General features: G+C 44.7%; 1 protein-coding gene across 1 annotated transcript in view; it reads right to left on the bottom strand.

Annotated features, from left to right (window-relative positions):
• The window catches only part of LOC133970373 (alpha-1,6-mannosylglycoprotein 6-beta-N-acetylglucosaminyltransferase B), a 47832-nt gene that overhangs the window by 25223 nt on the left and 1294 nt on the right, over positions 1 to 21315 (bottom strand). Inside the window, exons 2-6 of the mRNA XM_062407166.1 lie at positions 20176 to 20288; positions 9215 to 9359; positions 4409 to 4518; positions 2534 to 2607; positions 1398 to 1565 (exon numbers count right to left, since the gene is read on the bottom strand). Of these exons, the coding sequence (XP_062263150.1) occupies positions 1398 to 1565; positions 2534 to 2607; positions 4409 to 4518; positions 9215 to 9359; positions 20176 to 20288 (610 nt within the window). The remainder of the gene's footprint in view (positions 1 to 1397; positions 1566 to 2533; positions 2608 to 4408; positions 4519 to 9214; positions 9360 to 20175; positions 20289 to 21315) is intronic.

Genomic DNA, 21315 nt, shown 5'->3' with positions numbered 1-21315 from the left:
TCCTTTTATTTCTCAGAAAATAATTCAAGGATCTCGATGAAAAGAATCACGTTTAGGAGGCTGATGTTTATGGTGCAGATCCAAATAAAAATCCAGATCTAGTAGATTTAAACGAGGGGACTGTTGGGCCTTGATGGAGGTTTGTTCTCTATCGAGTGTTCTGCAGCACTCTTGCAGCAGAAACTATAATACCAGGCAGGATTATTACCTTGACCTAAAGCAGAAAGGTTGTTGTAAGGCTGTTTTCTGCAAGTGGAGCTATTTTCGTTTGAGACGGTGGAGGGTGAGCTGTCCTGTCTCGTTATCAGCTGGCGCCTTGGGCGAGGCCTCTCTAACAGGCTGCCTGAGGGATTCCTGGATCATCCTCATAAATAGTCTGCTCTCATTTTGAATCTCCTCCTTCTGCAAACTATCATCACAGCATCACACTCCAATGCCAGCATGAAGACTTAAACATATACGGAAGAGACACACGGAAAAAACAACACAAGTGTCTCTCTCGGACACACATCTCCGTGACAATCAATATGCAGGGCTGCACTGTAGTCGCACAATGTGGGTGAAATATTGCCCTGGAAAGCAACTTGTGTATGGCACAGCACAAAATGCAGCATGCCCAGGGGAAGCCTCTGGATTAGTATCATTGTACACAAGCTGCCAATTAGAGCCCGACGGTGGAGCTGCAGAACACATTTGCATCAGGGCCTGTTGTGCCGGCTGTACATTACTCTGAGGAGAGGAGCAGGGGAGGGGGGAGGCAAACGGCGGCTGAGACCTTGAGGAGTGATTATAAGCACAAAGCAGCGTGTGTTAATGCCGAGAATCCAAAAGATTAAATGTGAAAAAGCAGCGATGAAAACTGGAAGAGACGGCAAACACCCAGCGAGAGATAAGGTAGAGTGGGAGGTTCAGTTACTGCCAGAAGCGAGTGATGAGGAGAACATGACAGTGAATCTTGTGTACTCAGATAATAGTTTCAAAACACTGTGTCGCTGCAGTGTTAGACAAAAACAAACAAACAGCTTTATTCACACATTTTCATCCAAAACTCGGTAACGTTGTGTTTTCACTGCTCAGAGCTGGACATGAGTCATCGGCCTGTTTTATCAGCCTGCAAAGATTATATCATAGTATAATCTAGTATCACATTATGGTATTCTGTCTGCAGTGAAAGGTGTTTATTATGTACATATGTGTACTTTTTGGATCAAATTTGTATTCTATTCTATTTTGTACATCCACTTGCTGTCTTGTCTATATGGTTTTGACCATCCACTCCTTTAACAAGTGAATTTTCCTGGCATGGGATCAAAAAGGTTGTTTTGATCTAATCATAACTTATCGTATCTTATCTCATCTTATCAACTCTACAGTCTAAAGTGAAGAGTTGCGTTTACCTGTGTCTTGGGCCGAGGCTTCAGGGTCGGCGTGGCGGTCTGGTTCCTCCAGGCCAGCGGGGGGCAGAACCACTCCACTTCACTCAGGTAGATGAGGAAGGAGCAGTCGGAGCCGTCCACACCGTAGAAGGCGTAACACGGATCCGAGGTCCACCGGGCACGCATCCACTGGAAAGGACCAAACTGTTATCTCTCTAAAATGTAACTTAAAGTCCTTACATTGGTGTTTTTGCTCATTGTAATGTTGTTTCTTGGATTATCCTCCGATCTGTATAATCTGCACAACCTAAACTGAAAGACTTTTTAAGTCAATAACCATAAATAAACGACAAAAGTACTGAAATTGTGTTACAAATTACCTAATTTGAAAAGAATTAGTACTTTTTATATAATGTATCAGCTATTACGTTTTTTATTTTATGTCCCACTCCCAGTTCAGGCCCTGAGTTTCCGGTCTAGACCCATTTGCCCCTCATTAACTACAGAATCATCTGTAACATCGTGAACATAAAAATCCTTTTGCAAAAGCATTTTACCCGCTGTTAGTTGACATGATCAAACACACAAATTCTCAATCAGCAGCACACAAGGTGGAACAGTCTCTGATTTGCACATAATACATGTGCAGTACACATGGCACTGACAGGCATATTAATGGAGGCCTGCGTCATCCATAAACATGTTTGTGATAATAATAGACTGTGCTGCATGTTTGTATTTTTAACTCTATACATACAGACCTTTAGTTACTGCTCTTGAATATTGTACAGAAGGTGCGTGTTGTTCTCACCTTTTGTCATTTCCGGGCAATTATCGCAAGAAACACACTTCACCTTATACTTATACTGCACACGCGGTAATTCTCTGATGCTATTTCTAACAACGCGTTAAAGGCTGTAATTCACACAATAGATCTGTAGAATGTGTGATTATAAAATATGTTTCATCTTATTTCATTCCTCTTTGCTGTCACTTTGATGCATACATGTATTGCTGGATTAAACCCGATTTCCCGAGCAGCTTTTAAACATCCTCTTATCTTGTCGCACCAAGGTGAGTCATCAACAGAGGACATGGGGACGTGTGTTGTCGTGTGTGTTAGATTGTTGGGGCCAAAGTGAGATATGAAGACTTACATCCATCTTGCTGACACAGTTTGGATAACGGGGATCTTTAGGAGTCTCACATTGTCCTAATGTCCCGTCCCTCACTGGAGAAAAGAGAAATGCAGGGTATTTATCAAAGGCATAAACGCACACACACACACACACACACACACACACACACACACACACACACACACAATACCACATAGGTCAGCCTCTGGTAAAAAATCAGCAAAATTCGATGCAGAAGTTTTTTAAAGACACAATAGTTAAACACAAGGAGGAAAGTGAAGAGGTGTAATTCTGCTGCACAAAACCAGCCCCATAAAAATGATAGATGTAAATTACAGATTTACTGTATCAGCACTTAAATGGTGATTGATACAAACTAAACAGTTAATATTAATTGATTGAATCAAAATGAATGCCCCTTAAAAGCCTGTCAACTCTGCTGGATATGGAGATAGAGAATGTGTGTGTGCAGGTGAACATCCTGTCGTTAACGCTGCTGAATATATCATGAAATCCATAGTTGAAACTCAATCGCTTCGAAAAGGACCCCCCCCCCCCCCCCCCTTCCACCATCTGTACATCCGTAACTGATGGTACCCTATTCGGCAGGTAGGCAGGATCCAGCTGCTGCAGGGGACTCGACCCAAGTATTCACATTCACATCAAGTTTTGGTGGAAATCTGTCGGTGTTTATATTCCGATGGTTCGACCGTCCCCCTGGTGGAAATGAATAAATCTCTACATGCCTAGGTTCCTTCCTTTTGGAGGAACAGGGACGCTATGGAGAGTGAGGCCAAGAGGCTCTTCTGAAACCCCGGGCTCCCCTGCTGAAAGGCCGGGCCCCTGATCCAACCCACAGGCTGGATTTACTACAGATAGATTGCATAAGTGTGATTCATAAAAAATCATAATCTTCTCCCCTCTTCCCAGCTCCCTCTGCAGCTCGGCTGACTCTCCCTCTCTCCACCTCCCTCCTCCCTCCATTCCTCCCCCCCTTGAAGCTCAAAGCGGCCGAGCCTAATTAAAGGAGCAGTGGCAGCGTCGCCGGCTGCATCCTGCCGAGCGTCGAGGAGCTCGCTCGCAGACAAATAATTGCCATCCATTCTGTCTGATTAGCGTGATAACGGCGGACCTCTCGCAGGGAGAAGTGCCACCGCCTGCCGCTGTCAGAACGGAGCCGGGGGTTCAGAGCGGGCCCCCGCGTGTTCAAATGATATCAGACATTATGACAACAGACAAATTATCTCACACGCTTTAATGAGAGCGTGAGCTGAACTGTTTCCCCGTCGTAAAGTGCAGTGTAGTGGATACAAGAGGGGAATTGAATTGTAAATTAAATTGTGCTGTCCGAAAACTCTGCTCGGCGCCACCCGGTAAAGAAATGGAGAATGAAGGCTAATAAAAAGAAAGCCGACAGACTTGGATCCCATTAACGAGGCGGTAATTCATCACAGTGATATAAACATCCTGCTGTCACGTGGTTATGCTATGTGGTGAAGATGGACAACCGTCTGTGTGTGTCTGCGTGTGTGTGTGTGTGTTTGTGTGTGTGTGCATAAGAGCTCTTTTCTCCCTGAGACACAACAGTGACTTGGTATTTGGACGGGTAATGTGCCGTGAGTAACGTCTGTCATGTTCTATACGATCAACCAGCAGGTTGCATGTTCCACACAGATTGTGCGTCCGAGCGTTCGACTGGATTCAGGCTCGAGAGTCCTGGAGTAAAGTGGAAAAGTGTTTTCAAGGATTGGAAATGGACAGAGAGGATTCATCTGAGGGGCTGCAGCTGTATTTAGTATTCTAGTATCCTCCAGGTGTGTGACGGGGCACTGGGAAGAAGGTGTGTATGGTTTTGTGTGTGTGTGTGTCTGTTTGCGTGCATGTGTGTCGTACCTCTGTTGCTGGCCATATTGCGCTGCAGGATCTGCTCCACCCTCACTGCCATGTCAGACATGTTCTGGGCTATGGCTTGGATGCGCTCCACAAGCCCTATAGGCTGAATCCTGATCACACACATAAGGACACACACACAGACACACACACACACACAGACACACACACACACACACGCAGAGACACACAGGAAGTGAAAATCTAAAAATATTCCTGCAACACTCATCATGTCATGTAGTTGACCTGAATTCTCTATAAACTGCAATCAGGCGTCTTCAAAAGAAAGAGGACGGTATGTTTCTTTCTTCCCTCGTCCAACAGCCGTTTGCTTTGTTTTTCCCATCGTTTACAAAGTGGTGGAAGAAATGCTAATTTTCCAGAACTCGAAGCGTGAAATGGAAAAAGCTTTTAAACAGTGACAGATAATTTATTTGTCGAGATTGAAAAGTGAGTCAGTATATTAAAGCCCGGTCCTTGGGGGAGAACTAAGAACTGAAGTCAATTAAACTGTAGGCAAATGTGTTTCGCTGCACTTGACCTGTGTAAGCTGTTGGCAAAACAATGGAAGGACGAGGAAGCTATATTTACCCTGGAGAGAGAGAGAGAGAGAGAGAGAGAGAGAGAGAGAGAGAGAGAGAGAGAGAGAGAGAGAGAAGGAGGGATGGAACTCGGAGAGGTACAAAGGAAAGAGGATACGTGATAATGCCGGGGAACAGTGCCGAGCGATTGTGGAACGCTCCGGCTCGACAAATAGACAAACAGAAAATGATCCGACGCTTTGTTCAGTCCGGGATCCCAGTGCTGGTAAAAGTTTCATTTCACTCCGGAGCCTGTTTCTCAAAACACTCTCCAGGACGTGCAGCTGTGCAGTGTCACCAGAAACAAACCCGTGGAGCATTAACCGCTCTGCAAGGTGAAACAAATAAAAAGCCATCTCAACAATCTGTGATGTTTCTGGGTAACAATGATCCGTCAGAGTAAAGAGAGAGAAGTTTTCCAAACTGCAGCACCTCAGGAAAAGCACCGCGACTGCCTACATTAATGCTAAATGGATTTATGCAATAAATTATAGAATAATCCCGTAAAAAAAAAAGGAAAAATCACGTCTCCCTGCTGGAGTCCTGAAGAAAGAAAGTCTGTATAAAAAGTCAGGTTGACCTGAATCGACAAAAATCCACTGTGTGAGTAGTGGAGTGGAGTTAGTGCAACTCGTTATGGAACCAGAAGAGACACAAATACTGAACTAGTGACTATTTTCATTACTTTTTAAATATTGATGTGGAACCATGAGTCTGAAATGAAGCTAAACTTAAACTTAACTTAATGAAGCGTTTGTGGTGATTGTCCATTGATACACTACTATTCATGACATCATAAAAATGCAATCTTTTATCCATTTTGTGCCATCAGTTGATGCCTCGACCACTGGACTAATTTGTTGTGTGTACAGGAGCATATAATTGTGCACTTGTCCTTGATAGATGAATACACTTAATTAAAGTTTGCCTCGTCCATAATGAAGAAGCCGGGTGTTCCCTCATCTCCACAGCGAGCGTGTCCCAGCTGCTGAAATATTGATGGAGGTAAAGAAATACATGTTTTCTGTGTAAGCTCCATGTTCCTGGGTTCATTAATGAAAACTATATATTCTTCACCATCAAGGCCTCATTACAGAAGAAAATATTACTTTAATGAGTTGTTGAATTTCATATTCCACATCTTTAAAAAGCAATCAATAAAAAAAAAAATCTTCAGTAAGTGATGTGCAGTGTGTACAAACATATTTAACCTTGCACAGTAAGTTGAACTACAAGGAGTGAATTGGTGTTTTCCTGATAACCTGTGACGTTGTGCAACACTGATCTGATCTCTGTTAGCATTTTCTTATTTTATCTTTGTTTACCTTCTCTCGTTGTGAATGTATGAGATGTAACGATAGCGTTTCCTCAGTTATTGTTTTGCTCCGTGTGCGGTTGAGGGCGGACGGCTGGTTCGGAGTTTTTATCGCTTTTATTCTATGAAGCGTTTTGTGTTGCGTTGTACAAACAAAGTCTTGTGGGTTTATAGATGATTGATTTTCATTGTGGACGTGCACGCTCCATATGACAACTCGAGTCACAAATATTTCAATTATTTTTTAATATCACTGAAAATATCTTTTTTTTTGTCTTCTATGAAAGAGAAATTCAATTATCATGGACACACTGAGGCAAACAAAAGAAATGTTCGCCTCAAATTGATGTTTTTCTGTCATTGTAAAAAATTCTTTTCAAATCTGACATTCAACAACAAAAGTACAAAATGTCAAATTTGACCCCAAAGTTTCTCCACATCACTGCCTGACTTTAAAGTCGTCTGAATCAAACCATTACCAATCCACTGAAGTGCTGCCTCGGCCTGTTTCTACATGAAAACAAAACAGGGAAATGACTTATTTTTAATGAGCTCTCTTTTCATGTAGCGGCGTTATTGGAATTTATATTGCTCGTTAAACTGCTCTGAATATGTAAACCGGGGGAAACTCGTGAAAAACTACAGGCACGGTGGTTCTAGGCCAGACGCAGATCGAGCAGTAAAAAGTCTGAATGTATCTCTGTGTGTTTCTCGGGGGAAAAGCAATCTCACTGTTATGTGTTGCGTAACTAAACATATTCCTAAACTGCAATTTCATTTTGTTTCCGTGCAGTACCCGGTAACTGAGGAATCGGGAAGTAGCTAAAACATTTCATTCTCCCCTGTAGACCGAGCAGGTCAGAGTCAATGAATTGCCAATTACACCGGGACAGAGTCCAAACACAGATTATCAGCCGGTGACAGACGGCTGTGGTCCCAAGCGGATTCATCCCATATGCTAAATGCTACACGCTAGACAAGATTCCTTCTTTAACATTACCCCACCTGGACAAAGTTTCTCTCCTGCCCGGAGATCACACTAATCTTTGGGGTCGACCCCCCCGACCCTGAGCCCTGCAGCGCTTTTTAATCACCTGAGCGAGTTTAAGTGTTGGTTTAAAAACTATTTGGCCTTTTCTCTCCGTTAACATTTCCAGTTCCAGTCCCTGAGAGGCCAATTAAATGATTGTTAGAGCATTGTGTCTGAGAGCATATCCACAGGGCACTTTTCCAGAGAAAATTAAATTTGGCGAGTGTAATATCAAATAGCAGATAGAAAAAAATAATTATACGTGGAGCTTTAGCCACAGCACAATACACATTTTGCCCCAGAGGCTTGTGAAAGGCAGGATTCAGGCATCTCTTCTGTCACTGTTCATTATTTACAGCCATATTGTAAAATTGCTCTTATTTCTTATTGCAAAACCTCTCGATGCATCACGAGAGGTTGATAATGTTATGTGTGCAGACTCTACTGCAGAGAGGTTTCCTGGCTGTGAGGACGAGGGAGTGAAAACAGGCAGCAAAGGCAGAAACGTTGGAGGGGGGGGGGGCCTCCAGAGAAGGTGCATGTATGAGGAACACACGTACATCTCTGGGCACCGTCAACTTGTCCAGCAGGACCCCAGCAGGTCTCCTTCATGTCTCCATCTGCCCAGGGAGTTAAGGATACAGGGACGGAGTTTGTTCCAACACAAATCTCCTCCGACACACCGCGCCTCCCCGGCACGCCGCTCTCCTCACTGCGTCTCCTCTGCTGGGATGCCCCCCGGGCTCTCCACTTGGCCCCTGCTTCCTCTTTCCTCGCACTGAATCTCTCAGGTCTACCTCAGCCTCCATGTTTTCATCTCACTGTGCCTGGCGAATGAGACAGAGCATTCTGCAGACCTGCGCCTCCTGCTCGTCCCTGACAGCCTTGAGCTACGGTTCCTTCTCCTCCTGCTCCAGCTCCTTTTCAATCGCTACTGAAGACCACACGAGCAGCTTTACTGCTGATGTGCATCACCAGAGGGACGTCTGCCATGACAGCTGGATCACATCTGTACAAGCACCTGGATATTTACCTCCAATAAACGTTACATACTAATCTAAGTAATATTACAATATGGCTAGAGCCAAGAGATCTTTGCGAAGCCACATTTAACAATATGTAGAATTTAGGATTGACTAATTATTTGTTATGATTTAAAATGTGACGCTCGCAGCTATTTGGTCGTCTTGTAGAACAATTCACTGTAGTTCAGCAGTTAGAACTGTCTCCAGCAAGTATAGGTTCCTGGTTTGAGTCCCCATTTGGTTGTATCCTTACTTTCATGTCCTATCTCGGTCTGTGTGGGTTTTCTCCCAGGACTCCATCCTTCTTTTCAGACATGCAGACTGGGGTTTAGTTAACGGGCGACTCTAAATTGCCCATAGGTGGCTATGTGAGAGTAAATGGATCTATAAGAATCCCTGCGAGCCTCAAAGGATAAACAGTAGAGATGATATGTGGATGGATGCTTCTCTGTGACATTTCACAACATCGACAGCCGGCGGATGGAACAGGACATAGAATCACAGCTTGTGGCTCCTGAGCTGGAGCTAAATTACCTGCACGGAAAGTGTATCCAAATTCAAATTACCCACTTTACTCGACCTCTCTTCGTGTGTTTTTCAAAATTGTGTACGAAGCAGAGACGAGCAAAAACAGCGAGAGAGCCATTACTTTCCAAGAGCCCAGTCGTTTCCCCACAAACCCGCTGCAATGCAATTTCCCGACGATCGTGCAGGTGATGAGCCGCCTCCCCCGCAGAGCTGTCCGAGACAAACCCTCAGTGACGGCAGCTTGTCTGTCTCATTGTGTCCAGCTGACTAACCAGTGCTGTTCGTAATCCTAATGAGCAACACAGGAGATATTGACATCACAAGCTGTACCTGTCCAGGGCCGAGCTGAGCTCCTCCAGTCTGTGGCTGTCTGTGGTGTTTCCCAGTTTGGACAGCGTGTCCATCCTCTTCATGATGACCTCCAGCATGTCGCTGATTTTCCTCAGCACCCCCCGAGACTCTTGGCCCCCGAGCACTAAGAAGACACAGACAGTTACTGTAATACACAACCACTGGTGTGAATGCAGATGGTTACACAGAGTGTGAGGAAGACGAAGAGGAGAAGGACCGAGAAGTGAGTTGTAAATTTAATTAATGAGTAAGTTAATGAATTTGACATTTTTATGACATGGTACATTTTTTATAGAATGACATTGGCTTTATATAATGTAGACCACAGAGCCACAGGCACAAAACAAACACAGCAATAAATCATTCTCTCTGAAATGATTTACTGTGCTCGCAGTTTAAAAGCACTGATGTAGAAAAACCAAGGCCACATTTTAAATCCCATTTATTTTATTCTCCATTATACTGCTGGTTCACTTTAAAACATCATTCCAGCCGAGTTTCTGTTTTATTTTCTCCCTCATTAGTAAACCAGCAGCTCGCCGGCAAACAGGCGCTCTCACAAAACACAGGAGCGGGCAAATTAGTCCAACAGTATTGGTTTTGTCTTCCTGCTTCGCTCAAATTAATAACGACCTGACCGGCGGTAAACCGGAATGATGCCGTTGGAGAAAACCCAGTCAATTACAGAGCCTGCAGCTACAGACAACAAGGTCAACGCAGGTTACAGACGCATTAGCCACCATGTTGAGGTCCTGACCCGGCGCCGGCTTATTTGATCGACAAGTAACACAGAGTGTAACTGCCCCAGAATTCAAAATCACCAAAAGCCTCCCATGCGTCTTCGCTGCAGAGTAAACACAATTAGCTTGTTGCCTCAGATAGAAGGTCCTCGTGCATTTTTGATGAAGTTGATGCGAAGAAATCGAGATAAACACTGACACTCTCGGGACCCGGGACCGGATCCGGGGTCCGCACCCCTGAGGGAAGTGGTAGAAACCCACAGCGGCCTCACGTCGTGCAAGTGAAAATCAAGCCTCACCTCTCAGTGTTCCCCCATCAATTGCATTACGCTTTAGAAACTGCAATGTGTGCAGGCCCACTTCCCCTGTCAGGGTTCATTTGTCACTGCCCGGGCCAAAGCCACCTTTCACTGAAGAAAATTGTATTACATCACCAGCAAATAAAATAAGGAGAGGGAGAAAATCTCCCATTTCTCTGGGTCCGTGTGTGTATATTTGTTGAGGTTTAAAAATGGAAGAGAAGCGCTCGGAAAGAAGAATTACAAACAAAGAAAGAAATTCAGTGTTGTACTTTAAAGCTTTAAAGTGAATTATATTAAGGAAAGCCCAGATATTCCCCCAGATCTTTTTCCCTTTTATTGCCTGCTCATATTTTCAGCTTCCTCTTTGCACAGTTTCCGTCTTTTCCAGAATATCTTCAGTTAAACTGTCCTGAAGATGAATAATTCAGCAGTTAGACAACATTTCTTTTCCTCCAGACAGAAGAAAAAAAAAGGAGAGGCTAAATGGATTTCAATTCACATTTGCAGCTTTATATCCCCAGTTTAACAATACATTCAAAAAGATTGGAGATAGAGAAGGAGGTACTGCAGGGCAACACATCAGTGAGCCGACCAAACCTGTTGCACTTAGGACAAACCAATTCCAGCGCCATTAAAACTTCATTTGTTTTTTAGGATTTCTGTGTAAAATAAAAAGAAGTAATTATTCGGGTTCATGAAGTAGATTCGGGATATTTGCTTCGTCCAGAGTGATCGCGAATCAGCCGCAGTGTGTTTTCTGCAGCAAATCCAATCAAAGCCTCTGGGCTCTGGTGGGGGAAGAGCAACTCCACCGCGACGCTCCTCGTACACATTGTGCTGCTAAATCACTATAACTGCCACCGAGCAGCCGTCCTACACACACACCACATCTTTACAACCCTATTTGTTTACAATCGACTGTTCCTCGGGCCGCCTCTCGCCTCGCTCCGGCCTCTCATGGGAAACATCGGCTAATGGACGGTCCGGCATGTCGACGGCGCTGCGGCAGCATGTTGATGGCCCCCGCGTGCTCCTCTGCGTGATCCCTCATCTGCTGGTTAATAAAGGGCCAATTTAGCAGCGGCTAATCTCATTTAACGACTCAATTCCGGACGTGTCACAGCACAAATCGATATCATGAACAAATTCCAATTAAATCACCATTTGTGTCGTCGCCCGCTGCGTCCACGGTGCAGCACTGACCAGCCAGCCGCCAACAGACGCCCGCGGAGAGTCAGTGGCTTCACGCACTGCCATGCAGAAAACTGAGCTACAGCTATTCAGTCCCAGAAGACGGATGATTGGATTGAAGACTGTGAAATAACCTTGAATACAATGAATGTACCTAACACATTATTTTTCAAGCTTTCGACTTCCAGATCAGTCTCTCTAGATCATGATCAGACTGTGAATAAAGATGGACGACATGATGGCAACCCCCCGAAAGGTGAAGCCAAAGCATCTCATTCCCCTCCTGCTAACCACCTCCGTGTTAGTGGTTGGGACACAGACCAACATAAAAAGCCAAAGTAGAAAAAGGATATTTATCATTTTAGGTATAGTTGTCACTGGTGTATGGATAGGTGTACATTTTTTTGTTCAATTTGGTTTTAATTAGCAATTTGATTCTTTAAGAACAGGGTGATATGTTATGATTGAGCATAGGAGTGACTTGTGATTGGTTAACTGTATATCATATTTGTATATTTTGGCTCCAGATGATGATCAAATGTACGCAGGCAACTGGACTCGCTTGTGTTTCTTGAACACGTCCAAGTCCACTTGGATCTGCAGTCTATGTTCACAGCCAGAGCTTCTTATCTCTGCTCTTTAACTGAAACCCAGTAATCTTAATGTTATTTCAGACGCAACCTTTCATATCACCGGCCTTTCCTCCCTCACCTGATCCCTGCACTTCCGTCGGCCTCTAAATCTCTCATCTGCTCCATAATACTGTTTAAACCTGAACCAGATTGTCTTTTATCAAATTCCATCTTCAGCGTCCGGGGCTTCTTCCCTTTGTTGACCGGCAGCTGCTCTTATCACCGACCTTTACCTTTTACCGAACCTGCTCTATTCTGTCCTGCTTTTTTTTCTCCTCACCCTGTCTCACTGAGCCCCTTCAGCCGAAGCCTCCTTCATGACTGATGGATTCATATTTTGCTGAGCTTCAGAAGTTCCCTGGTGAAGCCCTGCTGGTGTATGAAGCTCATCCTGCAGGCGTTTCCACACAGACTCTTCATCCGAGTCAATTATCTGTATATACAGATAACAACACGGTCCTGTAGATTCATGCTGTACAACATCAGGAGAATACGCCCCCTTCTCACTCAGAAGGCGGTGCAGGTTCTGGTCCAGGCTTTGATCATCTCACGTCTAGATTACTGTAACTCGCTCCTGGCAGGTCTACCTGCTACTGCCATCCGACCTTTGCAGCTCATCCAGAATGCAGCAGCTCGACTGGTTTTTAACCAACCTAAATTCACTCACACTACTCCTCTCCTCCGCTCCCTTCACTGGTTACCAGTGGCTGCTCGCATCCGGTTCAAAACACTAGTACTTGCGTACCATGCTGTGAACGGATCCGGTCCAGTCTACATCCAGGACATGGTCAAACGCTACACCCCACCCCGTTCACTCCGCTCTGCTTCGGCCAATCAGCTCGTTGCTCCCTCACTGCGAGCTAAACAATCATCAAAAACACGACTGTTTTCCGTCCTGGCTCCTAAATGGTGGAATGAGCTCCCCATTGACATCCGGACATCAGAAAGTCTACACATCTTCCGCCGAAAACTAAAAACATACCTCTTCCGACTTTACCTTGAATAAATAAAAAAAAAAAAAAAAAAAAAAAAAAACACTAACAACTTTTTGAAACTAACACTTTACTAGCACTTAAATGGCACTTACTTATAGCACTTTGTAGTTTTGCCTTATTTGAAGAAATTGTATTTTCTTGATTCTTGTCGTCCTTGGTATGTACCCTCGGGTTTGAATGCACTTATTGTAAGTCGCTTTGGATAAAAGCGTCAGCTAAATGAAATGTAATGTAATATACGTCCAGGCTGTGAATGGCTATAAGTGTCCAACAGTGAGAAGTTATTGATCCGTCTTTTTATGGATCACTTGAATATGGTCCCTCAACTCTGAATTCACCGATCGCAGATTAAGTTCCCAAGCAAAAAGTCAAAGGAAGAGAGTCTTTTTAAGAGAGGCTTTCATCTGGACGTTTCAATGGGGATACTTGATTTTTAGAAAGCCAGAGTCAAGTCCCTTGACAAATGGAAGTATTGAATATTCACAAGGACAGCCTTTTGCAAAACAGATGGGTAGATGACCGTGGACACGGTCGATATTAATGCTTCATGAACAAGTCTTTCATATTTCTGCAGCAAATGCATCGTGTGAACAAAATCTGTCCCTCAATTCTGGCCCATGATCTAATTTAAGCGTCTTCATGCCTGACAAAAATCGGGTGGGACAAATCATGCAAACCACACTTGGCGTGATGCCTTATTCTTGTGTTCTTCAAACATGCAGCCCTGGGGGGGGGGGGCTTTAAAAAACGTGGCAGTGCATCTCAGTGCAACGGCTCTCTTACCGTGTGTGGACTGAAGCACAATATTATCTCAGAGGGAGGCTGTGAGCGTGGCGTCTCACTACACTGGGCTAATTCTACCAGCAGCTACTTCCACACTGGATGATACATGCGTCTCATCACTTAGATAGTCCACTTGAAATTTAAAAACCTCCTGAACATAATTAAATATGTTGCTTTAAAACAGGCAGAACCTTTTTTTTAAATAGCAACACTTTCTAAACAGGTCGTCAGTGAACCACATGGAGACACCACCAGTAGAAGTATTAAAATAGTTTCCTTAAAGTATTGTAACTGAAACTACTGTAATGTTTGCAGTAAAAGTAGTGATGAGGCGGAATGAGGTGTGTCAGAGTTATAACACGATTGTACAAATACTTTTGATGCAGTTACATGTAAATAACACCATTGCTGCATGGTAGAGAAAATAAATCTAACTTCATCGCGCATATTTGAATAATTTAATCTAAAGCAAATAGCAATAATCAAGATAAAAAGTTAAACGATAGAACGATTCCAGATAGAAAAGGAGCGGAAGGAGAAAAGGAGGTAAACAAGTGAGTCAGTGCAGGCGAACACGTTGCAATGTTTATATCAGTCGATATTGATAATTATCGTTGTAAATGTCACATCCTTATTTCTTTGAACTCTAAAGACTAAATGATTTGGAAGTATCATGTAGCCGTGCTTCAGTATTTGTTCTTGGTAACACAGTGCAAAACTGCAAAAACCACACAACAACACAATATTACCTTGAATAAAGCAAATGAGCGAAACTCAGCCGTAAACTGAAAAATAAGAGACTTGTGTGAGGCTACAGTTTCAAGGATTCATTATAAAAACACAAAAGCTTCCCAGTGACACATCGAGCATTCACATATTCTGAGGAGACGTAATGGAAGTACCAAAATAAACAAATGCAGATGCTGTTATTGGGTTTAATACAGATCGTGAGCAGTATGGTCTCATTGTGTTCAAGCTATAAAAGCAAGCTATATTAGAATCATTCTTTTTAGTTATTAGGCTTGCAGCTTTGTGATATTTTGTTGATAAAGCATCTCATTTCTTTAAACTGTAAACACAAAAAATCTGATACGACTTGAAATACAGCCCCACAAAATCTTTTATAAAACTTAATGTTAGACTGAAGTTTTCTAAAATGTAAATACAACATTTCTATGCATCTTTATACGTCAGCAAAACTATTGATTGTAGCAGCGTGTCACGTTTGATTTATATGCACGGATCCCGGCTCCTCCCCACTGGCACCACTGAGCGCTAAATAAATTAATCCTGTCGTCCATGATATACAAGCCGGCTGGTGAGCTTTCTTTCTGAGGGAGTTCGGGGTCAGACTTTTCCATCTCACCTGTCACCGGGATAAATTCCTTCCTGCTCTGAACTCTCCCTCTCCCTTTCTTCTCCCCATCTCTAATTTCAAATATTCATTACAGGAAAGGTTGATTGAGATCGAGTTTCTCTCCTCGTTCTGGAACCTTCGGGTTCGCTGCCAGATCCTGAAGCTATTAGAGCAGAAAACCTCCGTGGCTTATTCGGCAGCTCGGGCCTCATCGTGCCTGGCAGCTTGGAAAAGAAGAAACTACCTGCACTAATGAAAAAAGCACTATGCTTCCTGCAGCTTAATTAAAACCTGAATCTATCTCACCTCTCCCTCACGCTATCTAGATGCTGGCGAATACGTTTCTTTTAGAGGTAAAACTTATTTTCATTTACATGTTCTTTTCTCACTCAGACACAGTGTCTACCACTTTACGCTTATTAAAAACCATCATCACACGCTTTACCCAGAAACACCCGAGTGAGATTCTGCAGAGTGTCACAGCCTGCAACCTTTCTCCCGTCTTCAGTAGTTTGATTCTCTTTTATGTCTCACCACCTCAGATTGTGCCAAACCATAAAAAAAAACGATAAAAACGTTAAATGCTAAAATATTTCCCTCCTGTTTTTCACACAGAAAGTTTTGCCAGAATGCAAACATTGGAACAAGAACAGACAATGTGAGAGAAACCAAGAGTCAGAATCGATGAGTGTCTCAGTTTGCAGCTCAGGCAAACTAATACAACAGATCCTCAGAAAGATCATTTTCATTTCCCGCCAAACAATGTTAGAGCACAAGATCTAAATGAGCATTGAGCATGAGGCTTGTGCATTAATTACTGAAATGTTGTTTTTCCTCCACGATATCTATAGAATATATAAATTATGATCATAATATTTATAACTACAATCAGTTTAATTCAATTATTAGCTTGTTGATTTTGTGTCTTACAGCTCTCAGGCGCAGAGGACTCCAGAGGCAAGCCACAGTTACCGCACATTTCATCTCCAGTTATTCTTAACTACCGGTGAAGTTCAATCTGCACACACAGCGGAGAGAGAGAGAGAGAGAGAGAGAGAGAGAGAGAGAGAGAGAGAGAGAGAGAGAGAGAGGGAGAGAGAGAGGGAGAGAGAGAGAGAGAGAGCACTTCTCCTCCCGGCAGATTACTGATCCCACTCTTCATTCAAACAAAGCTCCTGGGTTCCCAGCTCTGATAGACCTGCAGATGCCACGCCCTCGCTCAGAGTGATGTCAGGGGAGACTCATATTCATGCATCGCCGAGTGAAGACTGCTGAGCCATGAAATACAAGAGCGTTGTGTGAGTGACTGGTGGACAGGATGCCAAACATGATGCTCGGCCCCTGTGATGGATTCAAAACTGTGAGGACAGGGCAGGTTTTCATTTTGATGGAACCCTGAAAACTGTCTCGAGCTGTTTAAACTCGAGTCTTGTCACGATGCATTCAGCGCGGCAAATATAATTTTAACGGGAGGTGCAAAAGGTTTAAGACCGTGTTAGGACGCCATGTTTGAAGACTGACTGCTTCACAGCGGTGTGACGAGGCGGCCCCGTTTCAAAGGCTCCTTCAAATGCCGCTGACAAATGCTTTCTCTCCAACCGGAGCAACAAAGGCTCCAACAGGTGGATCCCCGCCGGGGCTAAACTGTCCAGGGATCCATTACGCTTTGTGGACAAACTGTTTTTCAAAAGAGATAATGGCGACAATGTTTACATAGTGTCTGCAGCTCTGTTGCTAGGCAGGAAACAGACAAGCTGGTGACACAAATCTAACACAATCCTCCTTGGCAAAACCGTCCCACTTCGGTTTGGCCCTTGTGATCTAAGCATCCCACGGGACCACGAAGGAAGTGGTCCACAAAGGCCCCCGCGTCCGGCCCCTTGAATTTGGACACAGCTAACGTCCACCTTCACAGTGAGACACAAAATCTGTTTGCCTATAAAACACGTTTTCACCACTCGAAGGTTCAGAAAGATTGAATGGGGAGCACATTCACATCGAGACGGTTCAGTCTTGCTCTGACCAGGAAATAAAGCCTGAAAACATCCTCGGCCCGTTTTGCTCCTCGTGACCGAGCTGCATTAAGATCTGTGTGGTAACAGGGACTCACACAGTGAAGGTGGTCTTCAAACAGCTTATTAGAAAGATACAGAGAAACCTCTGGAGCCTTTCAGATATCTGGGATCAAACACCTCTGCCTTTCATGCTTCCCTTTCTGGTAGAAACAGTCCCTCTGTCCCCCCCCCCCCCCCCTCGTACTTCTTTTCCACATCATTAGCTTCCCGTACCTTCAGAAGGAAGTAATGACGGAAAGGCATGCATTTTGAAATATCTGGATACAGCTCAGTGTGCTGGCTTCTGGAGTGTGAAACTATACAGAGTACACAGGCATTTATATATACATGTACAGAAAATGCAATGAAAAGTGTGTTTCAGATCGTCTGAGCATGTCAGATGATGAAAATGATAAGAAAACAAGTGGGCGAGACAGACAGAGAGAGAGAGAGAGAGAGAGAGAGAGAGAGAGAAAGAGAGAGAGAGAGAGATATGACGAGAAAACTAATGGGAGGAGGTAAACGCAGAAAGACGAGAGGAAAAACAGAAGGTAAGTCCATAATTTTACATTTTCCTTCACACCATTTGCTCCACAGGCAGCTGTCGCCATTACCAGGTGAGTAGTAGACGGGGTGCTGGTTCCTCTCCACACGGCCCCATTACCCTTTTCAAAACACTGCGAGTTTTCAGTGCTGCCACTGCCTTTATGTGATTTTCACATTTTCTGCTTGGACGCGTGTCGCACACAGACACACACACACACACACACGTCAGCGTGAGTGACAATAATGGTGCAGGTGCACAAGTTATCTGAACAGAGTCCAGCAGCAGCAGGAGGATGGATGGATGGATGGATGGATGGATGGATGGATGGATGGATGTTGCACGCTGAGCACTATTGAGGTGCTGCTCCACTGAACAACTCATCCCAGCTCATTCATTACGCCAGCTCCCCGCGCCACTAATCCTGATTCCCAAACAGGCGCACGTACGGAGACACACTGTGGAGGAGAATTTACCCAGCCCGACTCCCCCCTGGTTGGCGGTAAGGCCGAGTTTAATGAGCTGGAGGCTGGATGCCTTCCCTCGGCTGCAGCCTGTGAGTGGTTAATTAATCAGACAGCTCTCTGGTCTTCTACCTCCTCCCTCCCCCTCCCTCCCTTCCACCCTCGCAGCTTTGCATGTGCTGTTCCAGAAATGGGTGAGATCCTTGTTATTGTCTCCCATGATGCCACCTGATGCTACACACACACCCACACACACACACTCCCTGCCTTACTGCGCTTTCGGAGCTGCACTGATTTCCCCCCCGAGGAGTCGATATTAAATCTCTGAAGCACGATCACGACGTTATCTTCACGTCCTCACACAAACAAACAACACAGGGCGACACACTGTTTGCTGATTGAGCCAGACTGCGGGACTCGACAGGGAGGAAATGATGTCGCCTCATTTGAATGGAGATGAATTCAGACCAGTGTAATGTTTCACTATCACAAACAACTGGTGTCATTGGGATTGAAAGACGCGTCTGAAAACGCAGTGTCAACATTGTGTCAGGCAGAGATAAAAATGTGAGGGAAACTCGTCCAGCACTGACCCCCCCCCCCCCCCCCCCCCCCCCCACATGGCTCCTGGTTCAGATGCATAGACACAAAGTGCAAACACAGACAACGTGTTGAGAAAGATAAGTTTCTGTCCGGGATGTCGTCTCTGAAGTTTCTAGTTTTTGATTTGTCAAGCTCCACAAGGGAGAGCAACGTGAATAGTCAAATAAGATTTGTGTAAATTTGTCAGGCTGGTTTTTTAGGGACAACAAACCATGACCACTTTTGCTTTGTGTTGATTCTAACTGTCACTTTAACACAAACAGCTTTCACTGCAGTAACTTCTCTTGATACCAACATCTCCTGCAAAGATTTACTATTAATAGTAAATTACTGATATATAAATAACAATATGGTACAAAGGTAAATAAGTAAAATGCCCAAGATGAGAATAGCAATAGTTTTTTTATTAAAAGTGCTTAATTTCAGCTTTTCTGCAGCAATCAAAGTGAATTAAAACAAAAATCCAATACTTAAAATTCCTGCAGCGTCCCGGCTTTTTGTCCATGACTTACAAACCATCTGTCTGTGCAACGACTGTGTTGAAACAAACACTATTGCTTCCCTGTCTGATGTGTGATGTGTGTGTCCTGCAGTGTAACAGAGGACATGCAGCCTGGTTGTTCAGAGGTTCATCCAACAGCAACACAATGAGCCAAAATACGAGGAGTAGAGAACCAGACGGAGGCTTCACATGATGGAGGAGCAGCACAGGCTCCAGGAATCCAACCCCACAGAGCCGCTTTGAGATCAAGGTGAAAAGCAAAGCACAAGAGCAACAACACATGACATTTAGCTTCTGTCAAGGTTGGGTATAAATAATATTTGAAATTACAAAACCATTATTTCACTATGGAACTTTGAATTGTTGGTTATAATGTTTGACCAGTAGGACTTGATACATTTCCTGTATCTGCACGTTTACCTACAGACTCAACCTGAGTAACTTATAAAAACAAATGAAACTCAGCCTCCACCATTTTCAGCCTCTACACGTTAACATGGGTCGGAACGAGGTCATGTGGACACTGAGCAGGGATGAGAGTAGGCGTATAAAGAAAAAAAAAAAACTAGAGGAGGAGAGAAGCCTCTCCAGGCGACAGCTCCCCCCCCCCAGACGCACTCCTGATGAGCAAAATGAGCAGGTCTGGGATCCAACTGGTGGCAATCAAGGGAGCCCCACCAGGCTCCCAGCATGTTCCCAGCCTGTTCATTACCAGCGCAGGCAGAGTAGTCGCAGGCGACCGAGCAGCACTGGCGTTCGGGCCGCTGGCTTACCTTCGGCTCGTACTGTGAACGGGGAATCTCCGGGTCGCTTGGCCGAGAACTGGCCCCCGAGAGAGGTCATTAGGAAGCACAGGCTGAAGAAGCCAATCCCCACCACGAAGATCCTGCAGGAGCGGGGGGGCAGGAACAAGAGGAGGAACAAAAGAACAAGAGACAAGGTTAAAGCTCATGAGATGGGAACAAATAATGAAAGGACAGACGAGGACAAGAAAGTAGAAGACATTTCACAGAGGAGCAGGAGAGCTGTTAGAGAGAACATCACTCTGATCCCTTTGAGAAGCTCTGTGAAGCGTGAAATATGTTGACATACTAACTTTATACTGTCCCCAGTCAACCCACAGAGATGCATTATGTAGCTTCTAGACTGTGTCATCTCAAATGTGCACCACACTGTGCTCAGTGAGCAAATATCCAAAACAAAGCATTGGATTCCAGGCGAATGGCTGCACATTGGGGAGAGCGGTAAACACCCAACACAACATCACTCCAGTCTGAGAGGCCTCATCGAAACTCTTTGGACCAAACAGTTTGAAACAGGCTTGTCTCGCTGCTCCAGGACTCACGCTGAGGAAATGTCTGGAAATGTTTGGAGGACAGGTTGTCACAGACCACATCTCAGCGTTCTGGAGTTTTCACAAAGCCACAGCATTGACAGCAGAGAGGCTGCAGCTCAGTGAGGAATTGAACTATATATATTAAAAAAAATGTGCAGGGATGAGGGGAAACTGGGGTTTGGTGCAGGGCCTTGTGAGAAAACACCTGTGAGTCAAAGGTGAGACCTCTCTGTGCAGCAGGCAGGTTTCCTCAGTACGGTTTGAATCAGGTCTGGAGCCTTTATTCACCCAGAAGGATGTGAAACATCTGGAAACATCACGCCTTAAAGACTCCCCCCCCGACTCCCTCCCTGACTCCATGCCTGTCTCACTCCTTGCCTCACTGTCGGTCTGCGTCCCTCCCTCCCTCCCTCCCTCCCTCCCTCCCTCCCTCCCTGACTCCCTGCCTGTCTGTCTCCCTGCCTCCCTGCCTCCCTGCCTCCCTCCCTCCCTCCCTCCATCCCTTCCTCCCTGTCTCCCTCCCTCCCTCCCTTCCTGCCTGCCTCCCTGCCTCCCTGCCTCCTTTGCTGCCTGCCTG

This window comes from Platichthys flesus, chromosome 16 (assembly GCF_949316205.1).
Source record: "Platichthys flesus chromosome 16, fPlaFle2.1, whole genome shotgun sequence".
NCBI lineage: Eukaryota > Metazoa > Chordata > Actinopteri > Pleuronectiformes > Pleuronectidae > Platichthys > Platichthys flesus.
This window is presented reverse-complemented; position numbering and strand designations above follow the sequence as displayed.